This window comes from Molossus molossus, unplaced genomic scaffold (genome assembly GCF_014108415.1).
Source record: "Molossus molossus isolate mMolMol1 unplaced genomic scaffold, mMolMol1.p scaffold_m16_p_3, whole genome shotgun sequence".
Taxonomy (NCBI): Eukaryota; Metazoa; Chordata; class Mammalia; order Chiroptera; family Molossidae; genus Molossus; species Molossus molossus.
In genome coordinates, this window is record NW_023425366.1 from 73,043,739 (window position 1) to 73,064,011 (window position 20,273).

The following is a 20,273-nucleotide window of genomic DNA, read 5'->3' on the forward strand; positions in this document are numbered from 1 at the left end:
CAGTATTTCCAGGGTAAAGTAAGGCATTCATTTGGCTGATTTTAAATCTCTGGCAGGAGAATAATAAAAACAAGCCCATACATAACTCTTACTATGAGCCAAACTAAGTGTTTTAGATGCATTAACTCATTTCATCCTCATAACAAGACCCTATTTATAAACCCACCCAGAGAGGAAGAAACTGAGGCATTGAAAGAATCCAAGTTCTTTCAATATAGTTCAAGAATCCAAGATTCAAAGTCAGCAGACTTGCTCAAGTCTTGGTTTTAATCACTTTGTTATTCTCCTCACAATAAAATAAAAAATAGATAGATAGATTCATAGATAGATGGATGGATAGATAGATAGATAGATAGATAGATAGATAGATAGATGACTGCTTTTTTCCAGTCATCCCATTATCTCACCTACAATCATAACTGTAAGTGTATATACTTTTGGTCATGCTTTCTCAATCTCTAGCCAAACAAATTGACCAAGATGATCTTATTTGCAAAATGATGATCTAATTTTCTTATTTAAAAAGAAACATTTTGCTAGTGCTTTTGAGCTCTAGTTATGTCTTAACTCTCTTCCTCACTTCGCTCCCATTAAATGAAACATTATAATTAGTTCCTGTTTTCTTTCTGACGTGGGTATAAATATTTCCCCTATAGTTTTAGTTAATTATAGTCATTACTGCTACCTCAGATGAATAACAATCCCTGACCAAAATAAGGCATCTTTTTCTCACTAGAAGAGAATTTGCAAGTATAGAAAAAGCAAACCACTACCTCTGTTCTTGTTGTTGAGTTCTGCTAGTGATTTCGTCAGGATCTTTACCTTCAGATTAAATGTGAACAGCCTTGGTATGCTCAGGTTGTCATAGTTCTGGGTTTAAAATTACATTTTTTTTCTCAACTTTATCTAATTCTATTAATTCTTATGTATGACAGGTAAATGAGTGCCATTTTAAATGCTTATTAATAATTTCATATGAAAGCAGCATTGATCATTAACATTGATCTCTTTCTTGGAAAGGTATAATGCATTAATCCTTTTAGTGATTTATTGATACAATTTTAATAGTAATGTTTAATTTTTATTCTGAAAGTGGTCACTTTTTTCTAAATATATGATGTAATATGAGGCTGTGCATTTACCTTTATTTATAGTAAATGCAAGGGTTCTACTTTAGATCTGAATTTAGAGCAGCTGACACTTGGAGTTGGGAATAGCTTCCCAAGGTCAGATTAAGAAATTTGTATTTAATTTTCAAATGAAAATTGCAATTCTGTAGAAATAATTAATCATGTACTGAATCACTTCGTCAATAAAAGCTAAGAGGAGTCTGAACTCAAAATGTTAACTTCTCTGTGATTGTTAGTGTTGACTTAAAGTTAGAACCCAAATATATTTTATCATACAATTTTTTCAATAAGTTGAGATTTTTTTTATTGGAGAACTTATTAACAGGTAATTATTAGAAAATAGCCATCCTTAATATTGGTGCCTGAAGTCTGGCTCAAGCCCACAGTCACTTTCCTGTGACATAAGAAAATGGCCTGGGATGACCCAGTGTGAGCTTCCTATGATTCGCATGGAGAGATGGGCAGGGACTGGAAAAACATCAGTATTGATTCCATATACGTACACCATTCGTCCTTAATCACTGCCTTGATTCTTGATCATTTACAATTGAAGTCAATAGCCCTTAACTAACAAACAATAAAAAAAGGTGGTGACACCGAGGGCAAAAACATCAAGTAACTGAGCAAATGTTCACAGACAGAACATGAGCTCAGTTTCCCTTTCAAATGTCTTAGAATGTCTAGTTAACACAGAGACCCAGATCCTGAAGGTTTTGAGGTCTTGGCTAGGTAATCTTAAGAAATGTGCATTTATATTTTTTAATTAAATTTAAAATAATTGAATATAATTTCTCCAAACATTGTTACCATGCACAAAATAGTGTCCCTTTGCACTGACTCAGGACTAAAACAGCCAGTTTGTTCAGCATTAGACCTCTTACATATTCCCTCACGTATCACCTTACTGTTTTGAAAACTCACCAAGAGTTTTCTTCTTGAAGATTTCCAACCAAAAAAGATTCTTATATGTGACAAAATAGTTTGTCAGCATCCTATTATGTTAGCCAATGGTTTTTGTGTATTTTCAAGCGCTCCTCAATCCAAGGTCAATGATAATTGAGATCATTTATAACTACGTTATACTTCTTCACACAACACTTCCAGTATTTTATTAAAATCACATTTGATCCCAGACCAATGTATTAATTTTGGACATTGCGTATTTCTATCAGAATTAGCATCTCTGCACCTCGTGAGCACCTGGCTTCTAGTATCAGTTGGTGAACCACTGAATAGAAAAGTTTCAGGAACCGTACCATAATATTTGTTTACTGTAGTTAATGAAAAGAACTAGTCTTTTTTCCTGAGTCTCTTCACAATGTCTTTAGCATGGTGCTAGCGATAAAAAGGGGTAGTACAATGATAAGAGTATAAGGCTGTTTAAATGCCGGTTGACAATATAAACAAGAAAGACTGAAGCACAGAGTGCAGTTTGGTGCACCTATTAGGCCATCGCACTGGGCCAGGCCTTGTACAAGCCTCAGTGACAAAGCCGTGAATAAGACACGATCCCTGCCCTCCAGAAATTCCATCTAGTTATCGTGGTTCTGGGCTTTGAGAATCTGATGAAAGCAACCGAATATATTGTCATGAGGTTCAAGGTTCTCTTGGAAGCCTTCCAGACCCTTCAGGAGCTGCTGAATGAGTACAGAGTGATGACCCCCAAAGAGACAAGCTGTAACTGAGACCAGCATGAATGAAGTACAACCAGAAATTCAAGCAACTTTAAAACATTTTCTTGGGGGAATGATTTATCCATCTGTTGATCCATCTAGACATCTCCAATTATTATGCTTATGCCCTATTTCCAAAGCTTACTTTCATAAACACAGTTTTAATTATGTCACCCCGTGCTTACAAACCTTCAGCGGCTCCAGCCGCCCGTAGCGGCAGTTTGTGTCCTTTCCTCCTGTTGTGACAGGCGTGATCGATGATGAATGCTGCTCATCTGAGCGGCCGTCACAGCCACTGCTGTGCCCAAAATTGTTTACAAATTTAGAAATGCCAGCTGTAACTAGCCCCCCTTCTCGCCAACCCAGAAAGGCATATCAAAGCACACATGAGTGAGAATGACATTCTCGTGTGCTCAAACATATTTCAAAAGTAAACTATTCCCAAATTCTTTGCTTTCTGCTCCTAGTAAGACACTTGCAGCATACCTCAAAATTAATCATAGTACAGAGCAAGACATCACAACCCAGAATTGCGTTCATTCACTTTTAAATCCATACTCCTTCATGTTGTATACAGTGCATTTTCCAGTCTAAACAAGATCTCTGGGTCGGTTCATCCTGCCTCCTCCTTCCCTGTGCCCACCTGATATACACCAGTATCCTTGCCCTGTGACGTCGAGATCTTGGAGCACATTCTGCCATTATAAAACATCCCTTTTGATCTTTCTGATCTACATGTTCTCTGCCCACTTCTGTACTCAAGGAACCCTGCCCATTTTTAGTGTGTTTGGTTTACATGCAAACACAGACGTTTCTTCCTGTGGGAAACTTCCCACTTCTACCCTTATCCCTGCTTTCTCCCAGCCAAGCTTCAGGAAGGGCTGCCGGCCTTCTCCCACCTTCCTGCCCTACGCTGTGCCATCAGTATTTGGTTTCTGTTTTGTTATTTCTCATTGTTTAGTTCCTCAACGCCAAAAGTGATGTTTCACTTCTCTGTGTACCCAGAATCTAGACACCACACTCAGGGAGTGTTGGTTCAAGTTGCTACAGCAGAGCATGTAGGCAGAGCCGATCTAACATCCTACTGATTGTGCTGTGTTTTGTTAATTTTTATGAAAGAGAAAAGATAACTGTGCAAAGATAAAGTATTTTGAGTGAAAAGGTACTATTTTTTTTTTTTTTTACTTTTGAGAGAATTATTTTAAAGTGTTTGTTCTCACGCTGGTGTCCTCTCAAGTTTTCAGAAGCTAATTATATGAGCCTTGTACTTCCCTTTCTTCCTCATCTTTAATGCCTGTCTTTGGGATGTTGCTGGGTTGCCACATCCTCCAGAGGGTGGGGAGGATAAATGAGACTCGATTTGCTTTTTCTACCTCTCAGCATCTCTGTTGAAGCGTTTGCGAGGGGAAGAAATACCCACACTGATACAACAGATAGTATCTTCATAACTACATATCCTCAGTGTAGCTGCTCCATACATCATCCCTCTTGGCTCGTGAGCATGTTTATGAAAGGGTTTAACACAAGCGAACCCAGCTACTGTCTATGAATGTATTCCGATCAGAAATGAGAGTGATGCAGAAGTCATTCAGTCAGTTCCTGTGGTTCTTCCTTTTTCTTATGTCAGGAAGCAGTGAAATATAAGTAGTGAAAGAGAAAGTCTCCCCACTCCCGTTTTTTATAGGAACACTGAAGTTAGGAAAAATGAAATTGGTATTTTATATAGTTGTTCGTTCAAGGGATGGTTTATTGCACAATCTAGAGTATATTGAACATCCAGAATTTACACAGGAGTTAAGAAAGAGAGGCGCTTATTGGTCACACTTGCTGTTTCCTTTACAACATTGAAAAACTTTATATTAAAATGATGCCATCTATGTTGCCAGGTTTTCTGAAGATACTAATTTAAAATAAGAGTCTTGTTAAGAGGGAGGTAGTCTCACATTTGTTCTTCAGGACTTAAAGGTCAGCAGGTTTTACAGGCATCTTATCAACAGGAAAAGAACAGGTCATTCCCGAACATGTTCAGCCGCTTCCTTCGTTGCTCAGCTCCAGAAGCTCCTTGGCATGTGCATGTGGTATGTTGTATGTAGAGCACGGCTTGATTTTTTTTATCTCTGCATCTAGTGACGTTACTGCATGAGTTTCTTATAATCAGTGTGAGCCTCCATGAAGTGATGCTAGCTTTCTTGTTTACACTAAATGTATGGACTTATCTTTTAGATTTCCATGTAGAAGAGGCACTGGATTGGCCTGGAATATACTTGCTACCAGGCCAAGTTTCTGGGGTGGCTCTGGACCCTAAGAATAACCTGGTGATTTTCCACAGAGGCGACCATGTCTGGGATGGAAAGTAAGTAATATTTTTCCTTCAAAGAGTAAATGAAGATAAGAAGAACGTGTATAATTTCTTAAACTAAGAATAGTGGTACGAGAACTATGAAGGCTGTTTTTGAATTTGCTTTTTGTGAGCCAAATCTATTTGTCCTTTTATTGTATGACTGTGGACAAGTAACAGAGAGGAAGTGTTGTGCATTTTCAAACAAAGTAGTAGTTTTACCAACTTCTTTATGAAAAGAAGGCTATAACAATCTATGATTCTGCCTACTAACCATTTTTTTGCTCCCTTCAAGCTTACCTTCACATTCCTAGGGAGAATAATACTGAAGGCAGTTAAGAAGTTGACTGGCCGGGTGGCTCAGTTGGTTGGAGCATCATCCTATATACCAAAAGGTGGTGGGTTGGATTCCCTGTCAGGGCACATAGCAAGGTTTCAGGTTTAATCCCCTCCCCAGTCAAGCTGCATGCGGGAGGTAGAAGATCAATGTGTTTCTCTCTCTCTCTCTCTCTCTCTCTCTCTCCCCCCTCCCTCCCTCCCTCCTCCCCCACCCTAAAGTCAATTTTAAAAAGTTTTAAAAAAAAAGAAAAATTGGCTGAGGAATTCTAAGACTTTAAAGAAAGTGCACAAAAAGTTATTATTTGACTATAATAAAGCATGTTGTTATTTCCAGGTACCAGGGGAAAACCATTCTAAGGTCACTGGACTTACCTTTCTTTCTGATGCTCCGTAGCAGTGATAACAAGTAGCCTTCTGGAGACTGCGGTTGGAGCGGTCTGGCCACCATATGTGTGGAAGTAATCAGTACCCACTTTGAGATGCTGCCTTTTATAGGATTATAAGCACATTGACGTGACTTTTTTTTTAAAGATTGCTCCAAAGTTTAGCTGATTATTTTTATTCTCCTGAGTAATGAATATCCATGTGTTCATTTGTTCTGTCACACATTGACATGTGAAGGTAAACTTTAAAATATCAATGAAGTGTGATCAGTCTTCTCCTTTCAAGTGCACAGCCGCAGGGTCAGGAAAATGGAGGTTCCATAGATAGTTCAATTGTTCTTCCCCTCCGTGTTCACAGAGGCTGATTAAACTTAGGCTAAACCTCCTCTGTCCCATACACGTGTATATGGTTTTCTTTGTGCAGCTGAAGGCGGAATTCAATCAGCATTTCAAAGTAGATTGGTAGCTTTGCTCCTATTTAATTGTCCTTTCCAGTTGTCACGCTTGAAAATGGAATCGGAGAAGGGGATCACTTCAGGGTTCAAAGGAAACGTCGAACTCAGTGTTCCTATTCATACATCTCTGCTGCATCATCTTAGTCGTTATTGAACTTCTAATGGCCTCTTAACAAGTGCTTTTAAAAGCGAACTATTACTATTCATTGTACATATTCTTCATTTTAATGAGTATGGCCACATTTTCTGCTTGGATTTCTAGCCCTATTTTACCAGACAAGAAAATTGCAGCATCATTTTCTCCCATTGATGCTGTTTCAGCTGGCTAAAGCTGAATTGGACAAAGTCCAACTCTCCATTTTAATGTCATATTTATTCCAAGTAAACAGCAGAGGCTGGACTTGTTCTATAGAAAAATGGGGTCAGTACAAGGCAGCTCCAGAGATGACATGAGACTCCAAAACAAGAGCCACATGAGAACATTTTCTGTGACTTACATGGTCCTAACTGAAAAACTGCTTTTTCCTGGTGTCTAGCTTTCGTCTGGATAACCGGTATCATGTGTAAATAGATGCCCGTCTCATTGCCAAGGCCCTGGTGTGTTTACTCTGATAAATGGCACCAACAAAGGGGTGTTGTTAAAAATGCAAGACTTCTTCAGAGCAGATGTGCTGATTCAACTCGCGAAATCCTGGCTTCTCTTTCTTCTTCGTCTTTATCTTTCAGATGTAAGAATATGTGTTCTCTCTCTCCTTCTGCCTCGCCTGTATTGCCGGTTGGCCTCAGCACCCTTTGCCGTCCGTGGTTGTGAGGAAATTCTATTCTAGCAATCAGCTCTCTGCTTTCAACAGCTGTCTGCTTCATTATTCATGAACAGAATTAGAAGTGGATTGCTCTGTTAGTTTTTTTTTTTTTAGAAAAATAGATTCAGATTTGTGGGCTCTGTTCTTTGATCATCCTTCCTACACACATAAGTCACATTATATAAAATAAACGGAGTACTTAGTTTTTCTTCTCCATCATTAAGTACCCAAGGATTGTACAAAGAAAAAGTACTTCCCTGTAGAATTTATGATGTGATGGTGAGAGACGATGGACATTTACGATTGTGTGGAAATTTTATTCTTTTTGCAACCACTGATTGGATAGAGTTGTGAGAAATCCTGCATTCGTTTTTCTTGGCATCTTTCCTATCCTGATATTTCTCACGTTCACAAAATTGCAGGTTCCACTAGTCCAAGGCTTGCTCTAAATCAAACCTAAGCAGTCAATAGTCCCCCAGTTTTTAGATGATTATTCTGTGTCAGATAGTGCTTGGAGTTAGCAATAATCTCTAATTGTACTTTGTAACCAAAGCTCCTTTGACATAATCACATCATCTGTCTTTGTAAGTACTGTTACTCTTCATTCTTACCTGATACCCCTGATCAGCCCTCACTCTTCTACTTAACCATCACCATCATCATCATCGTCATCCACGTCACCTCCTGAAAGGTGATTGTTACTCCCTTTCCCAATGCGAGCTCCATTTTCCTTCTCTCTGTCTCTTACTTCAATATGTCTACTTTCAGAAGCTTCTTCTAGCTGAAATGGGAGAGGCCTATTACCAGCAGGGTGTAATGAAATTTTAAAGAGCCTCTTGTCTGTCCTGGTGTGGGGGCAGCGTGGCAGCTGGAGCTCTTTAAAGTTTAAAGGCTTCCCAGCAGGAGCTGGGTAGCTCCTGGCTTGGTCACAGCTGCTCCTGGGTCTCTGTCTTAAAGTTACCCCTGCTGTCAAAGACTCACTTCTTGGCCTTTCTTTTATTTATCTCAGCTATGGTCCAAGTTCTACTGTGCAGGACTCACATCACATACCACTAAAGCTAACCGTGGGTTTAACCCTAATGTTTAGGTGTTACATGTTGTTTCCTTTATTTATCTTATTATATCTTCACACGGAGTTGAAAGGGATCTTGGAAACTGTATCACTTGCAACTCTTTCGTTTACCAAAAAGAGAACACCCAACACACACTAGCTTAGGAAAAGAGAAAATCTGTTAGTTTGTATAAATGAAAACCTTGAGGGTATGGTGGCCCAGAGAGCATCAATGGGATCCATTTTTTTAACACATTTTCTCCCCCTTGGCTCCATTCTTAGGCCCCGAGAATCCATTATCACACTAGTTTCGCAGAAGAGAGGATCTGTGTGCCTGATAAAGCAATAGAAACTTCTGAAATTGAGTTTTTTAGCATTCTTCAGTCCGACTCAGGTCCTGTCTCCCACCTCCCCGAACCACTGTGGGCAGAGGAATGAAATCCATTCTTTGGCTTAGTCTCAGTTATTTTTTTATTGTTGTTGTTCTATTCCTGGAATGTGTGAGTAGAACTGACATCATCGAAAAATAATGGGCTAAGAGAGAAGCTCAAAATGTTGGGACAACTAAAGAAGAATTGAGGTTTCATTAGCACAAAAGAGTGCATTAGACGTTGGGCACCCAGAGTAGAAAGTGTCCACTGGAGAGCTCATCTCCGGCTCCCGTCTAATGCAGACATCTCACAAAGTCTTCTCCAGTCCTTCGGTCTTGCATCCTTTCAGTGCCAAGAATTCCCTGGAGATGAGACGTACTTTCCAACCATGAGACTCATCTAGATGTTATCAAGTTCTTTGCTATGTTCATCTCAAATCTGAGTCCATAACTCTGCCTCATGACAGCCTGGTGCAGAATGAATTTCCCCCCTTTATCCAGGTCAGTTATTTGCCTTTTGGAAGAAAGCCTTATCTTCTCCAGAACACCTAGCCCCCAGGCCCTCCCCCAGCCTTGATGCTGACATGACACTTTCATCTGCAAGTGCCCTGGTTTCTCAGCCCTTTAAAGTGTTCGGTTGAGAAGTGGCCACAGTACCTCCTGTATTTTCTGATCTGTGATACAGTTACTTTCCTTGATGTGTACTCTGGATATCTAGTGGTATAAAAAGATTGCATTCACTCTTCTTCAGCAGCAATATCACTATGTTGCCTTGTGTTGAATTCGTAATATACTAAAATATCCAAATACATTTCACAATATTGTGCTCAAGGTTTTACCAGAAATGTATGCTCATGCGGTGTTTTTAAAGTCAGGTCTTTATTCTAGTTACATTTCACTTCGTTAGATTTAGCATTGCTTTTGTTTTCGGATCTCATTTTATTCTTAATTAACCGGAGAATGAGCTAGCCTTCCCAGCCTCGTTTGTGTTAGATCTGCTTGATGAGCATGCCTGTCATAGCTTCATAAATGTTGTTTACAAAATTCAAATAGTCAAATGGTTGGTTAAGCAACTTTTATTCATAGAGATATTGTCTTCTGGGAATCCTCTTCCACTTGCCCCCAAAGAGCTCACAACCCTTTTCTACATCGGTGCTTTATGGAATTTTGCCAAGATCAGTGGTTTCGGAAATCTATCTGCTTCCTAACTTTCAGAAAAGTCAGTTCAAGGTTTGCCTCACTGGTTTTCTGGAGACTCATTTAAGATATCTGCTTTAGGTTCTGCTTCTACATCTGCAAATTCTCTCATACTTCAAGAATCAATTGTGCCTGGAAAACAGAACTCAAAGTGACTGAGCGGTACCTTAGCACTTTCAGAATGTGAGAGAACATTGTAAGGAATTCTACAAAAATAGTGTTCCCATTTTCTACCCTCCTCTCTCATGTTGCCATGTCCCACGTCACTCGAGTTACTTTTCTTCCAGCTGTATGCCACTTCCTCTCATTCTTCTTGGTTATGTGACGATTCTTGGATCTTTTCTACGTATACACATTAAATTTGATCGAGTACATTCCCAGTAAGAGAAAGCCACATCTTTTTTTTAAGACAGGAGACCTGGGTTTGAATCTTGGTTATCATTTCCTCACCTTGAGACCTAACATCAAAACATTTGAACTGTTTGACTCTCAATTCCCTAGTCCAAAAAATGAGGGCTTTAATGAATGCCTTATTCTGTGGAGTAACAAAAACCGGAGTTAAGGGACTCGTCCCCAAGTGCCCTTACTGACCAGACAGAGCCTGGTGCCAGGATACTTTGTTCTTTGTCCTTGTCATTCCTGTTTGTGATGTCTGTAATGCCAGGTCCATCCAAGCACCAACCAATCATACTGGTTTCTTTGTCTGCCCACTTATTTTCCTCACAGGGATTTTTTGCAATGTGTATATATTCAGAAGTAAGTGTTCGTAACATAGGATCAAATTATATTCCATTTACACTCTCTGGCCTTTATACGGCATGTCTTTGCTTTCCTGACATTGAGGGTACATTTCCATTGATTTCCTCACTTGAAAATCTGTGGCTCTTTCTCCAGCTTCTTAATTTATATAATTGCTTATATTTTATGACTTTCTTCAGATGCTTTATTTTGTATCCCTTAATTTTGATTGAGGGCACAGAAGTTTATTTTCTCCTTACTCTAGTTCTTTCTCTGTGTGATTCTAACAAAGCATTTCTTCTCGGCCCTATCTAAACTATCTGATTAGCCGCTAATGTGCGAAATCATTAATGGGGAATTCAGACTGCTAAAATAAAGAACTGATGAATTCCGGCCCACAGGCCACAGTTCAGTCTTTTCGGCTGACTGCTTTTTCAGAGAAGCAGACAAAAATCAGCAGTGCTCCAGGCACTGTGAAGTGCACAGGGTATTATTATATCCTGTAGAAAGTTAAATGTGGTTGGAATAAAGACCTCTCTGCAGCATATAATGCAGGGTTAGTGCTTTAGAACACGAAATAAGCAGTTTGCTATAGCAACGGTGTATCCAGCTCTGTAGTCTGACATCCATTTGTGAACTATTCAAGGGTTACCTTTCTTTGAATTACAAGAGAGTTTATAAACTAGTTTATTGGCAGATTGTGTGTGTGCGTGATTTTTCCCATTTAAGAAAAAATACCAAGTTCTTTTCTTACTTGCCCTGTGTGACTGCCAGGGGCCAGCTGGCAGTTGCAGGAAGTCCAGCCATCCCACGTGAAAGGTCTGGGACTGGCCATCACTGGATTGCGTGACTGTCCCTGGACGCTGCCAGTTGAAACACAACTGTCTGTGAAAGGGTATCACAGGAGACTTCCGATGGAATGGTCGGGCCTTCTGTGTTGTGGTTAATTCCTTTAAAGCTGTAATCTTCCTGAGAATTCAAGAATTTTATTATTTGCTATTTATGTTTCTGAAGCAAATTAATATATTTAAATGATTCTAATAGAAGTTGAGTATCATCTTTGGTTTGGTTATGTTTACTTTGTGTTTTTTCTCTCTTTTTTGGGGGAGGTAGTGGTTAAATGAACAGATTTCTCCAAACAGTAAATTCAAGAACTGGGCTTATCATTGAGAGTCTAATGGGTCAAGGGAATTGCAGTAATACTGTGAATAATGATCATAAAGCTAGTCACTATAGGAAGAGGGGCTAGTCTTAAACATCACATAAAATACCCTCGGTGCACACTGATCACATGTGAGCAATTTGTGGTAGCAAAAACAAACAAAAAAAAACAACAACTAAAAAAAGCAAACTGGTATATTGTAATATGATACTGAGAAAGATATGTTGATAAATTGAGAGATTGGATATTTTGTGTGTATCCAATTTTTATTTAAAATATCTGACTTATTTACTCTGTAACTTATTTAGTTTTATTATTATTTTTCTTCTGGCTCCTTTATTTGTTATTTCACAATTTACTATACCACCACCAAAAAGTGAATAAGAAAATGAAAGGGAATGATCCTCATATTAATTAACATTACTATTCATTACTGTCACTAGGAATTTGACATTTCTAGATGATGAGTAGAGATGCCCACACACAACTTGTGTTTGTGACAGCAAAGCATCAACTACATTTTTTTTCTTACCTTTGTGGGCAGTGCAGAACAGTACCATTGATAATGGATGTTTTTCCCTTACCTACTTATCAGCTACAACATTTTCATTCAATCCGACTAATATAAGGAGTTCTGGTCTGGGTTACTTATATTTCTTCCTAGTGAAGCCAGCTTCAACATGTCAGGTTCTTGACTCTGAGATACACGGCTGTCAGAGAGTTTAAGTCAGAGTTTACATTTTGAAACTTTCGAATGCTGGAGAAATGAGCTGGAGCTATAAAAACATGTTTTAAGTTAGAGTTCAGTATATGCTCCTGGGGGAGGGGTCTCCTTCCTACTTTCTCCCCATCTGTAAGTTGTAGGAGTGTTGTTCCTAATATAGTAGGACCATAGGACCAGAGACTTAGCACTGATAGTAAATATTTAAGTAAATGACAAGACAAACCAAAGGGGCAGTTATCTTCCAGAATAACTGCAACCAGCTCTTGAGGAAATCATGAACAAGTAAATATGGCAGGCTTCTTGTTTGGTTTGTCATTTTGCAAATAAGAGGTGATATGGAATTAGGTATGCAGAGGTCCGATATGCTCCAGTTTTATCAGGATATGCAGTTGGACTGCCACTATTACTAGCTGTCAGTGGTGGGTCAGAACACTATCTGCATATGCTATGGTAGCACTTGGTAGGAATTATGAGGATATGGCGACTCTCCATTACTAACTCCTAGGTGGGACAGGGTAGGGAAGTAATGTACTAGTGTATCCCATGTCCAAGCAAATAAATGACAAGAATTAAAAAAAAAAAAAAAATTACAGGGGGAAAAAGGAGAAACATCTGTAACAAAAACAATTTAATTAATAAAAAAGTTAGGAAATACAAAAGGGAAATCTAAGTATGATGAGTGGATTTTATCAGTATCAATCTCATGGTTATGATATTGCACTTTAGTTGTGCAAAATGCTACTATTGGGGAAATTGGGTAAACTGTACGAAGAATCACTGTATTATTTCTTACAACTGCATGTGAATCTACAATTATCTTAAAATTTCAATGTAAGAAAAAGGGAAAACAGATTTTGACTTTGTACAGTCAGAGAAAGCGTAATTCTCATGGGATTCAGATTGCAGTTGTGCCATGGCAAAGCACTGAAATGTTTCTAGGTGATGGAGAGTGTAAGACTTACACGATGCAGATAATGACGGAGAGATTCATCCTGTTACACAGGAGTGTGAATCTTGGAGCACACTGTGAGCCTCAGATGTGCTAGACTGATGTTATCCAATCTCACAGTCAAGTTGGGGAGAAAATCTCATTAATGACTGAATCTGGTACCTTTGTTTTCTAGATAGTTATGATGTTTTTAGCACAAAACTTCATATTGAAAATAGTTTCAGATATAGCATGAACTCTTTAGTGTTTTATAGTAGTAAAAATGACTGACTTTATGCCCTGGCCGGGTGGCTCAGTCAGTTGCAGCATTGTCCCGTACACCAAAAGATGGTGGGTTCAATTCCTGGTCAGGGCACATACCGAGGTTGCGGGTTCAACCCCCCATAGGGACAAATACGGGAGGCAACCTATCAATATTTCTCACATCCATGTTCCTTTCTCTCCCTTTCTCTCTCTCTCTCTCTCTCTCTCTCTCTCTCTCTCAAAATCAATAAAAACATATCCACAGGTGAGGATTAAGAAAATGAGTAAATTAAAAAAAAAAAGAATGACGTCATGTTTTCCCTTTACCAGGCTCCTGATTTAATAACACCTTGCATACTCTTACATTCATTCTGTCTAATAAAACTTTACATTTCAATTTAATAATGAGCCCATGAATATCTTATAAAATCTTCTTTGTTAGCTATGTGACTTCCATTTTATAAACTTAAGTATCCTTTTTTTCTAGATACTGCTGTGTGGTTTTAACTACACATAATAGCATATGCAAACAGTATTACTTCAGTCTTAGGTTGACAAAGCTGAATCAATATTTCGTGCTCAATTGAATGGGTCATTAATAAGAACTACCTCAGGGACTTATTGTTATCTTGCAGGAAAAATATACCCAAAAGACTATAACAGTCAAGAAGCTTAAATAATTGTGTGATGTATATTCTTAATTGCAAGAGAATGTATTTTGAAATTTTTGTTCTACTGGGACTCTACATAAGTCCCTTAAAAATATCAACCAGCTAATCAATGGGTATATGACAGATTTGAGCAGTCTGTTGACTTTCCAAGTTACATGTTTCCATAAATATTTAATGTTATTCAGATTATTTTTGCTTATACAACTGAATTACAAACCATGGATTGTTTTTTACAGCCTTGTCTGATTCTATAAAGGAAATTTTATTTTACAGAAATATTCATTGATCCTTCATTGACTTTCATCTGGCAAAATATACGTATTTTTTACACACACACACTCCCATACACACACATCTCAACTACATGCTGATCCAGTTCTTTGTGTTTGAAAATGTAGGTAGGTCTCCTAGTGTTTACTTTATTGAAATACCTCTATTACATAAGCTTATATTAGAAAAGTTTATCATTGTCATGGCCAGTTTAGCTAAGTGGTTAGAGCATTGGCCTCGCAGACCAAAGAGTCAAGGGTTCCATTCCAGTCAAGGGCATGTACCTCGGTTGTGGTTTGATCCCCAGCCCTGGTCGAGGTCGTGCAGGAAGCAATCAATCAATGTCTCTCTCTCACATCAATGGAAAAATATCCCTGGGTGAGGATTTAAAAAAAAAAGAAAAGTTTATCTTTGTCCTTTATCCCAAATAATTTTCTAAACAGGAATTGAAATAAGTATAATATCTGTGATAATTGTCAACTTAAGGAAAGATATGACTAAACTAACAATGCAGATAGAAATATAAATGGAAAAAATATACAAACATATGCGTTCATAGTAGTTTATAATAACCTGAAAAGTACAGAGGTTAAAAGGAAAAATTGTTACATTCATTTTTGTTTTTACATTAATTATGACATAGTTGTTTATTTTGTACTTATAGAAAAGATGTTCTGTGGGAAAAGTTTGTGTCTTTAAGTATATTTTTGTTTCAGAAATCAGTTATGTTTTGTATTTTTTAAGAATTTGGACAATCTGTTCTATATCTTTATAATATGACTTGTGTGTTGTACCTATGGCTAGGACAATAGCAGCATATTTTTGATCACCACCCTTCCTGCTATCATTTACATTTTCCTTCTCATTACAGAGAAAGTTAAAATAAGTTATGCTTTCTTTTGTAGTTTGGAAGAAAATATTAAAATATTTTGAGAACCCTTTAAAAAATATTAGTTTCGCCCGGCTGTTGTGGCTCAGTGGTTGAGCATCGACCCATGCACCAAGAGGTCGCTGGTTCGATTCCCGGTCAGGGCACATGCCCGGGTTGTGGGTCCGATCCCCAGTGGGGGGCATGCAGGAGGCGGCCAGTCAATATTCTCTCTCGTGGGTGTTTCTGTCTCTCTCTCCCTCTTCCTCTCTCTAAAATCAATAAAGAAAAAATATATATATATATATTAGTTATTTTAAGAGTTATAGGTAGTGTTCCTCAGACTCTCATGAGTATGAATCACCTGGGATCTTGTGAAACTGCGGATTCAGTGAGCTCGGATCTCAGACTTTGCATGTCCGGGCCGTTCCCAAGCTGCTGCTCCACTGACCATTCCAAGCAGCCCAGTTCCACAGGCGGATGGTGTGTATATCATCCAGAATCTGAAACGCCAAGGACAAAGAGTGAAATCAAATGTATCTGAACCCTTCTCTTTATTCGGTATTGAGAATCTCAAGTAAATAGTCTGCATTTCTCAAGTTCATTGACTTGGTTTATTTATTTCTTATTCTAATGCTTTTTATTTTTTATTTTATTTTTTTCAGTTCTTTTGACAGCATGTTTGTTTACCAGCAGAGAGGACTTGGGCCAATTGTAGAAGACACTATTCTTGTCATAGATCCAAATAATGCTTCAGTACTCCAGTCCAGTGGGAAAAATCTGTGAGTTGCATTACTTATGTTGTTATTAAGGTGTGTGCTCTATATAGTGTTGGGTACGAAGTGCATCACTGGGTCTGGTCTTGGAAAGAGTGTGCTGGAGAGCAGTGCTGAGAAAGTGTAGCTTAAGAAAGCAGGAGACGATTTGGGCTGTCTCATCTTTCATTTTCGAAGTAGGTAGTTCTAACCCCTGATCGAATATTAAAAACACCTGGAAGCTTCAGCGACGTCAGATTCACATTTAGTCTGGGATGAGGCTCAGGCATGAAAATACGTTTAAAGCTTCCCATGTGATTCTAATAGGTAGTCAGGCTGGAGAGAGCCATGGATACACATAGCTAATAAAGTGAATTGTGGTCAGCTAGATATGAAGATTTTTTTTAACTCTTCAGCAGAAATGTTATGTAACCAAACTCGTCAAGAAATAACTGTTAAGGAAAAAGGCTCTTGTCTTTTCATCTCAAAGTGAAGGCTGAACAAATGGCCTTTTTATCTTTCCTTAGCATGCATAGGTAATTTGGCTTGGAAAGCCACTCATTATTTGGTCTTATTCCTAGATGGCATTTGGCAGCCAAAAATAAGTTGGCTGACACCTCACGGTCATTGAAAGAAAGGGGCACCTGTTTACAGAGTGTCTTCAACCATTGTAACCTGGCAGCTTCAGGAACCATACCTGCTCCATCTCCATGGGCACAGGGGAAGCCAGCTTCTCTGAAAGGCGGGAGCCATCGCTTGGAATGCAGCTGCTTATGGAGATGGCAATAATTAGATGTTTAATAGGACTCTAAGGTCGTGAGTCGGGACACATTCTAACACCAGCTCCACCACTCAGTGTGTGTGCCCGGTTCTCCAGTGCCCCGCCCATTGACCAGAAGCATTCTCAGCCCAGAAAGGAATGAAAGAAGGCAGAGCAATGGCTGCTAAATCAAGGGGGCCAGCAGTGGGGTGTCTGTGTCTAAAGCATATCAGAACTCTCACATTCAGTCACCAAAACAGAGATCGAGTTCAGTTAATCAAGATCACAGCCTCGGCTCATGAAAAAAAAAAAAATCTGCCGTGCCACCCTGATGCGAAGGCTAGAAGACAGACAGAGCTTGGGAACTGCCAGATGTCTTTTGAACACAACCAAATTAAGATATTGTCCATGTGTCTGTTAATTCTGTCCAGGTGCCTTAAGCCTATGAGCTTCTGTCTACATTAATTTACAGTTCTCTTACCCAGACCATCCCAACTGATTTTTAAATAGATTAACCTTCTCTAATGATTATCCAGCATACCACTTCACTTGGCTCAGATGGGCACAGCCCATGTCTGCTGAAAACTTCTTTGGGTTTTACTGTCTTTAGTAGGCATTCTTAAAGCTTTTGAGTTATATAGTTGATGTTTTATATTAATCCAAAATCATATTACCTTATATTTTTAAATGATTCAAACTATAGAAATACACTAATATTTCTCTAGACAAATTTGTTTATACACATTTCTAAGATGTTACTATTTATACTCTTAGGACTTATTTTTAAATTGACACTCTTTGTTTTGTTTAATATATCATTCTTTATAATAAATATTTGTAATTTATATGTAGGCTTCACATACAGATTGTTGGATGACTAAATGCTTGAGATTTGTCACAAGGAGGTCTCTTTTTATAATAGGTATTTTTACTTAACAATTCATTTGATCTTTTCTATTGTAATGCAGGTATACATTTATCAATTTATATTGCCTTTGTAGATTAATTACCAACAAATTAATCTTATGTATGCTTTGGGAATTGATATATATTTAAGACAATCATTTTTATTTTGCAGGTTTTACTTGCCACATGGCTTGAGTGTGGATAAAGACGGGAATTACTGGGTCACAGACGTGGCTCTGCATCAGGTAATCTTCCACTTGGCAGTTATTCAAGTAGAAGTTCATAAAGTGAAGCTTTCAGCATGTTCAGCATGTTCTGGGTCTTTTTCTGTGATGCAGTAAGTTTATAACAAGGAAAAGGAACAGCCCCGGCTCAAATTTTTCTCTTAGAAGTCAGTGCTAGGAAAAGCTAACAGGTGAATGATTGAGTCACCTTTCTCCTTTGAATTGGCAGGAACCTCAGGGCCAACCTGCTTTGCTTTCCACATTTGCTTTGCTTCTCTCTGTCCCAGGTCTTTTTTTTTTTTCTTTTTTTTTTAATATGTTTTTATTGGTTTTTTAGAGAAAGAGAAAGGGAGGGAGAGATAGAAACATCGATGTGAGAGAGAAACATTGATGGATCAGCTGCCTCCCGCATGCCCCCTCCTAGGGATCAAGCCTGCAGCCCGGGCATGTGCCCTGACCAGGAATCAAACTGGGACCTCTTAGTCCATGGGACGATGCTCAATCCACTGAGCCACAATAGCTGGGCATGTCCTCAGGTCTTAGTTCTATTTCATCATTTGTATTTTATGTTTTCTTTTCCTAATCTTCACTAAATTAAAGATGAGGTCTCTGGTACATATATATTTATGTATAAAACATCAAATTTTTGTCCATTTTAAAAGAAGTTAATAGAATATCACAGAATAGTTATAAGGTCTTTCCCTCAAAAGCAAAGTTCATGTTTGATACCTGTTTTAAGAGTAGATGGCATCAGCCCTGGCTGGTTTGGCTCAGCGGTTAGAGCGTCGGCCTGTGGTCCAGAAAGACCCAGGTTCGGTTCCCGCTAAGGGCATGTACCTTGGTTGCAGTTTGTCCCCGGCCCTGGTTGGTCATGTGGGTGGCAGCCACTCGATGTGTCCCTTTCACATCGGTGTTCCCCCCTCTCTCTTCCCCTCCCTCTCTCTCCCTCCCACTCTATCTGAACAAAAAATGGAAAAATGTCCTCGGGTGAGGATTAAAAAAAAAAAAGAGTAGATGGCGTCCACTCTAATTGCCTGTGTAAATGTTCTTAGCCATGTGGGTGCGTGTCAATAATAACCATGCAAGTAAGGCTTTTGTTCCTTTTGAAAAAGGTGTTCAAACTGAATCCTAACAGTAAAGAAGGCCCTCTGTTAATCCTGGGAAGGAGCATGCAGCCAGGCAGTGACCAGAATCACTTCTGTCAACCCACCGACGTGGCTGTGGATCCAGACACTGGGGCCATCTATGTATCAGATGGTTACTGCAACAGTCGGATTGTGCAGTTTTCACCAAGTGGAAAGTTCATCACACAGTGGGGAGAAGGTACCCAATGGGACTCTAATTGTAATTGCTCGTCAATATCCCTGGGAACAGGAGATTGGTACCCTTCATGTCCTTTAGGATGTAATTGTCCCCTGTAGTGGGAGAAGTTCTTCTGCATGTATCCAGTTGGTGTACACACATACACACAGTCTTACAAGAGAAAAGAATGCTTCTACCCCCAAATTTTATCAGATAGAGAGTAAATATGTAATGTGTTTATGGGTAAAAGATACTAATGGGATACATTTAGAAACTACTTTACCTTATTTCCCCCCTGGTTCCAGGTATTTAATTGTGTACTGTCATGAATCTGGAAAAGAAAACTTCAGAGTCAGACTTTTGGTTATATTACAAATTATATATCTGAGTTTTCTCTGTGTTTTGTAGAGTCTTCAGGGAGCAGCCCTAAACCAGGCCAGTTCAATGTTCCTCACAGCTTGGCCCTTGTGCCTCATTTGGGTGAATTATGTGTGGCGGATAGGGAGAATGGTCGGATCCAGTGTTTTAAAACGGACACCAAAGAATTTGTGCGAGAGATTAAGCATGCAGCATTTGGAAGAAATGTATTTGCAATTTCATATATACCAGGTATTTTATCTTAATTTATTTTTGTGTTTTGTCATACTGTGCTCCATTCTTAAAAATTATTTGTCTTATCTTAACATGCTCTTTTTATATATTTTTTTAATTAAGGGATTGAAGGTGCCTCATATATTATATCTTCAAATAGTTTTAAAATTATTAGTGTATTAGAAATCAGTTTCAACTGAAGTATCACTCTTGTTTATATGGAAATAATGAAGAACTCAGAGATTTAACAACTATTTGTAATGGGTTTAAAAATTTTTTTCCAAGCATGGATTTTTATTTTTCTTTAATTATGATCATCTGCTCTAGTTAGTAAATGATTAATATTGTAGCTTCACACATCATCAACAGAT

General features: G+C 38.6%; 1 protein-coding gene across 6 annotated transcripts in view; it reads left to right on the forward strand.

The window, feature by feature from the left end:
* PAM (peptidylglycine alpha-amidating monooxygenase) overlaps positions 1-20,273 on the forward strand; it is a 164,496-nt gene that overhangs the window by 124,657 nt on the left and 19,566 nt on the right. For all 6 annotated transcript variants that reach the window (XM_036279562.1, XM_036279563.1, XM_036279564.1 and 3 more), the window contains 5 exons: positions 5,027-5,156; positions 16,030-16,146; positions 17,958-18,030; positions 19,122-19,332; positions 19,720-19,920. In XM_036279562.1, coding sequence (XP_036135455.1) covers positions 5,027-5,156; positions 16,030-16,146; positions 17,958-18,030; positions 19,122-19,332; positions 19,720-19,920 — 732 coding nt within the window. The remainder of the gene's footprint in view (positions 1-5,026; positions 5,157-16,029; positions 16,147-17,957; positions 18,031-19,121; positions 19,333-19,719; positions 19,921-20,273) is intronic.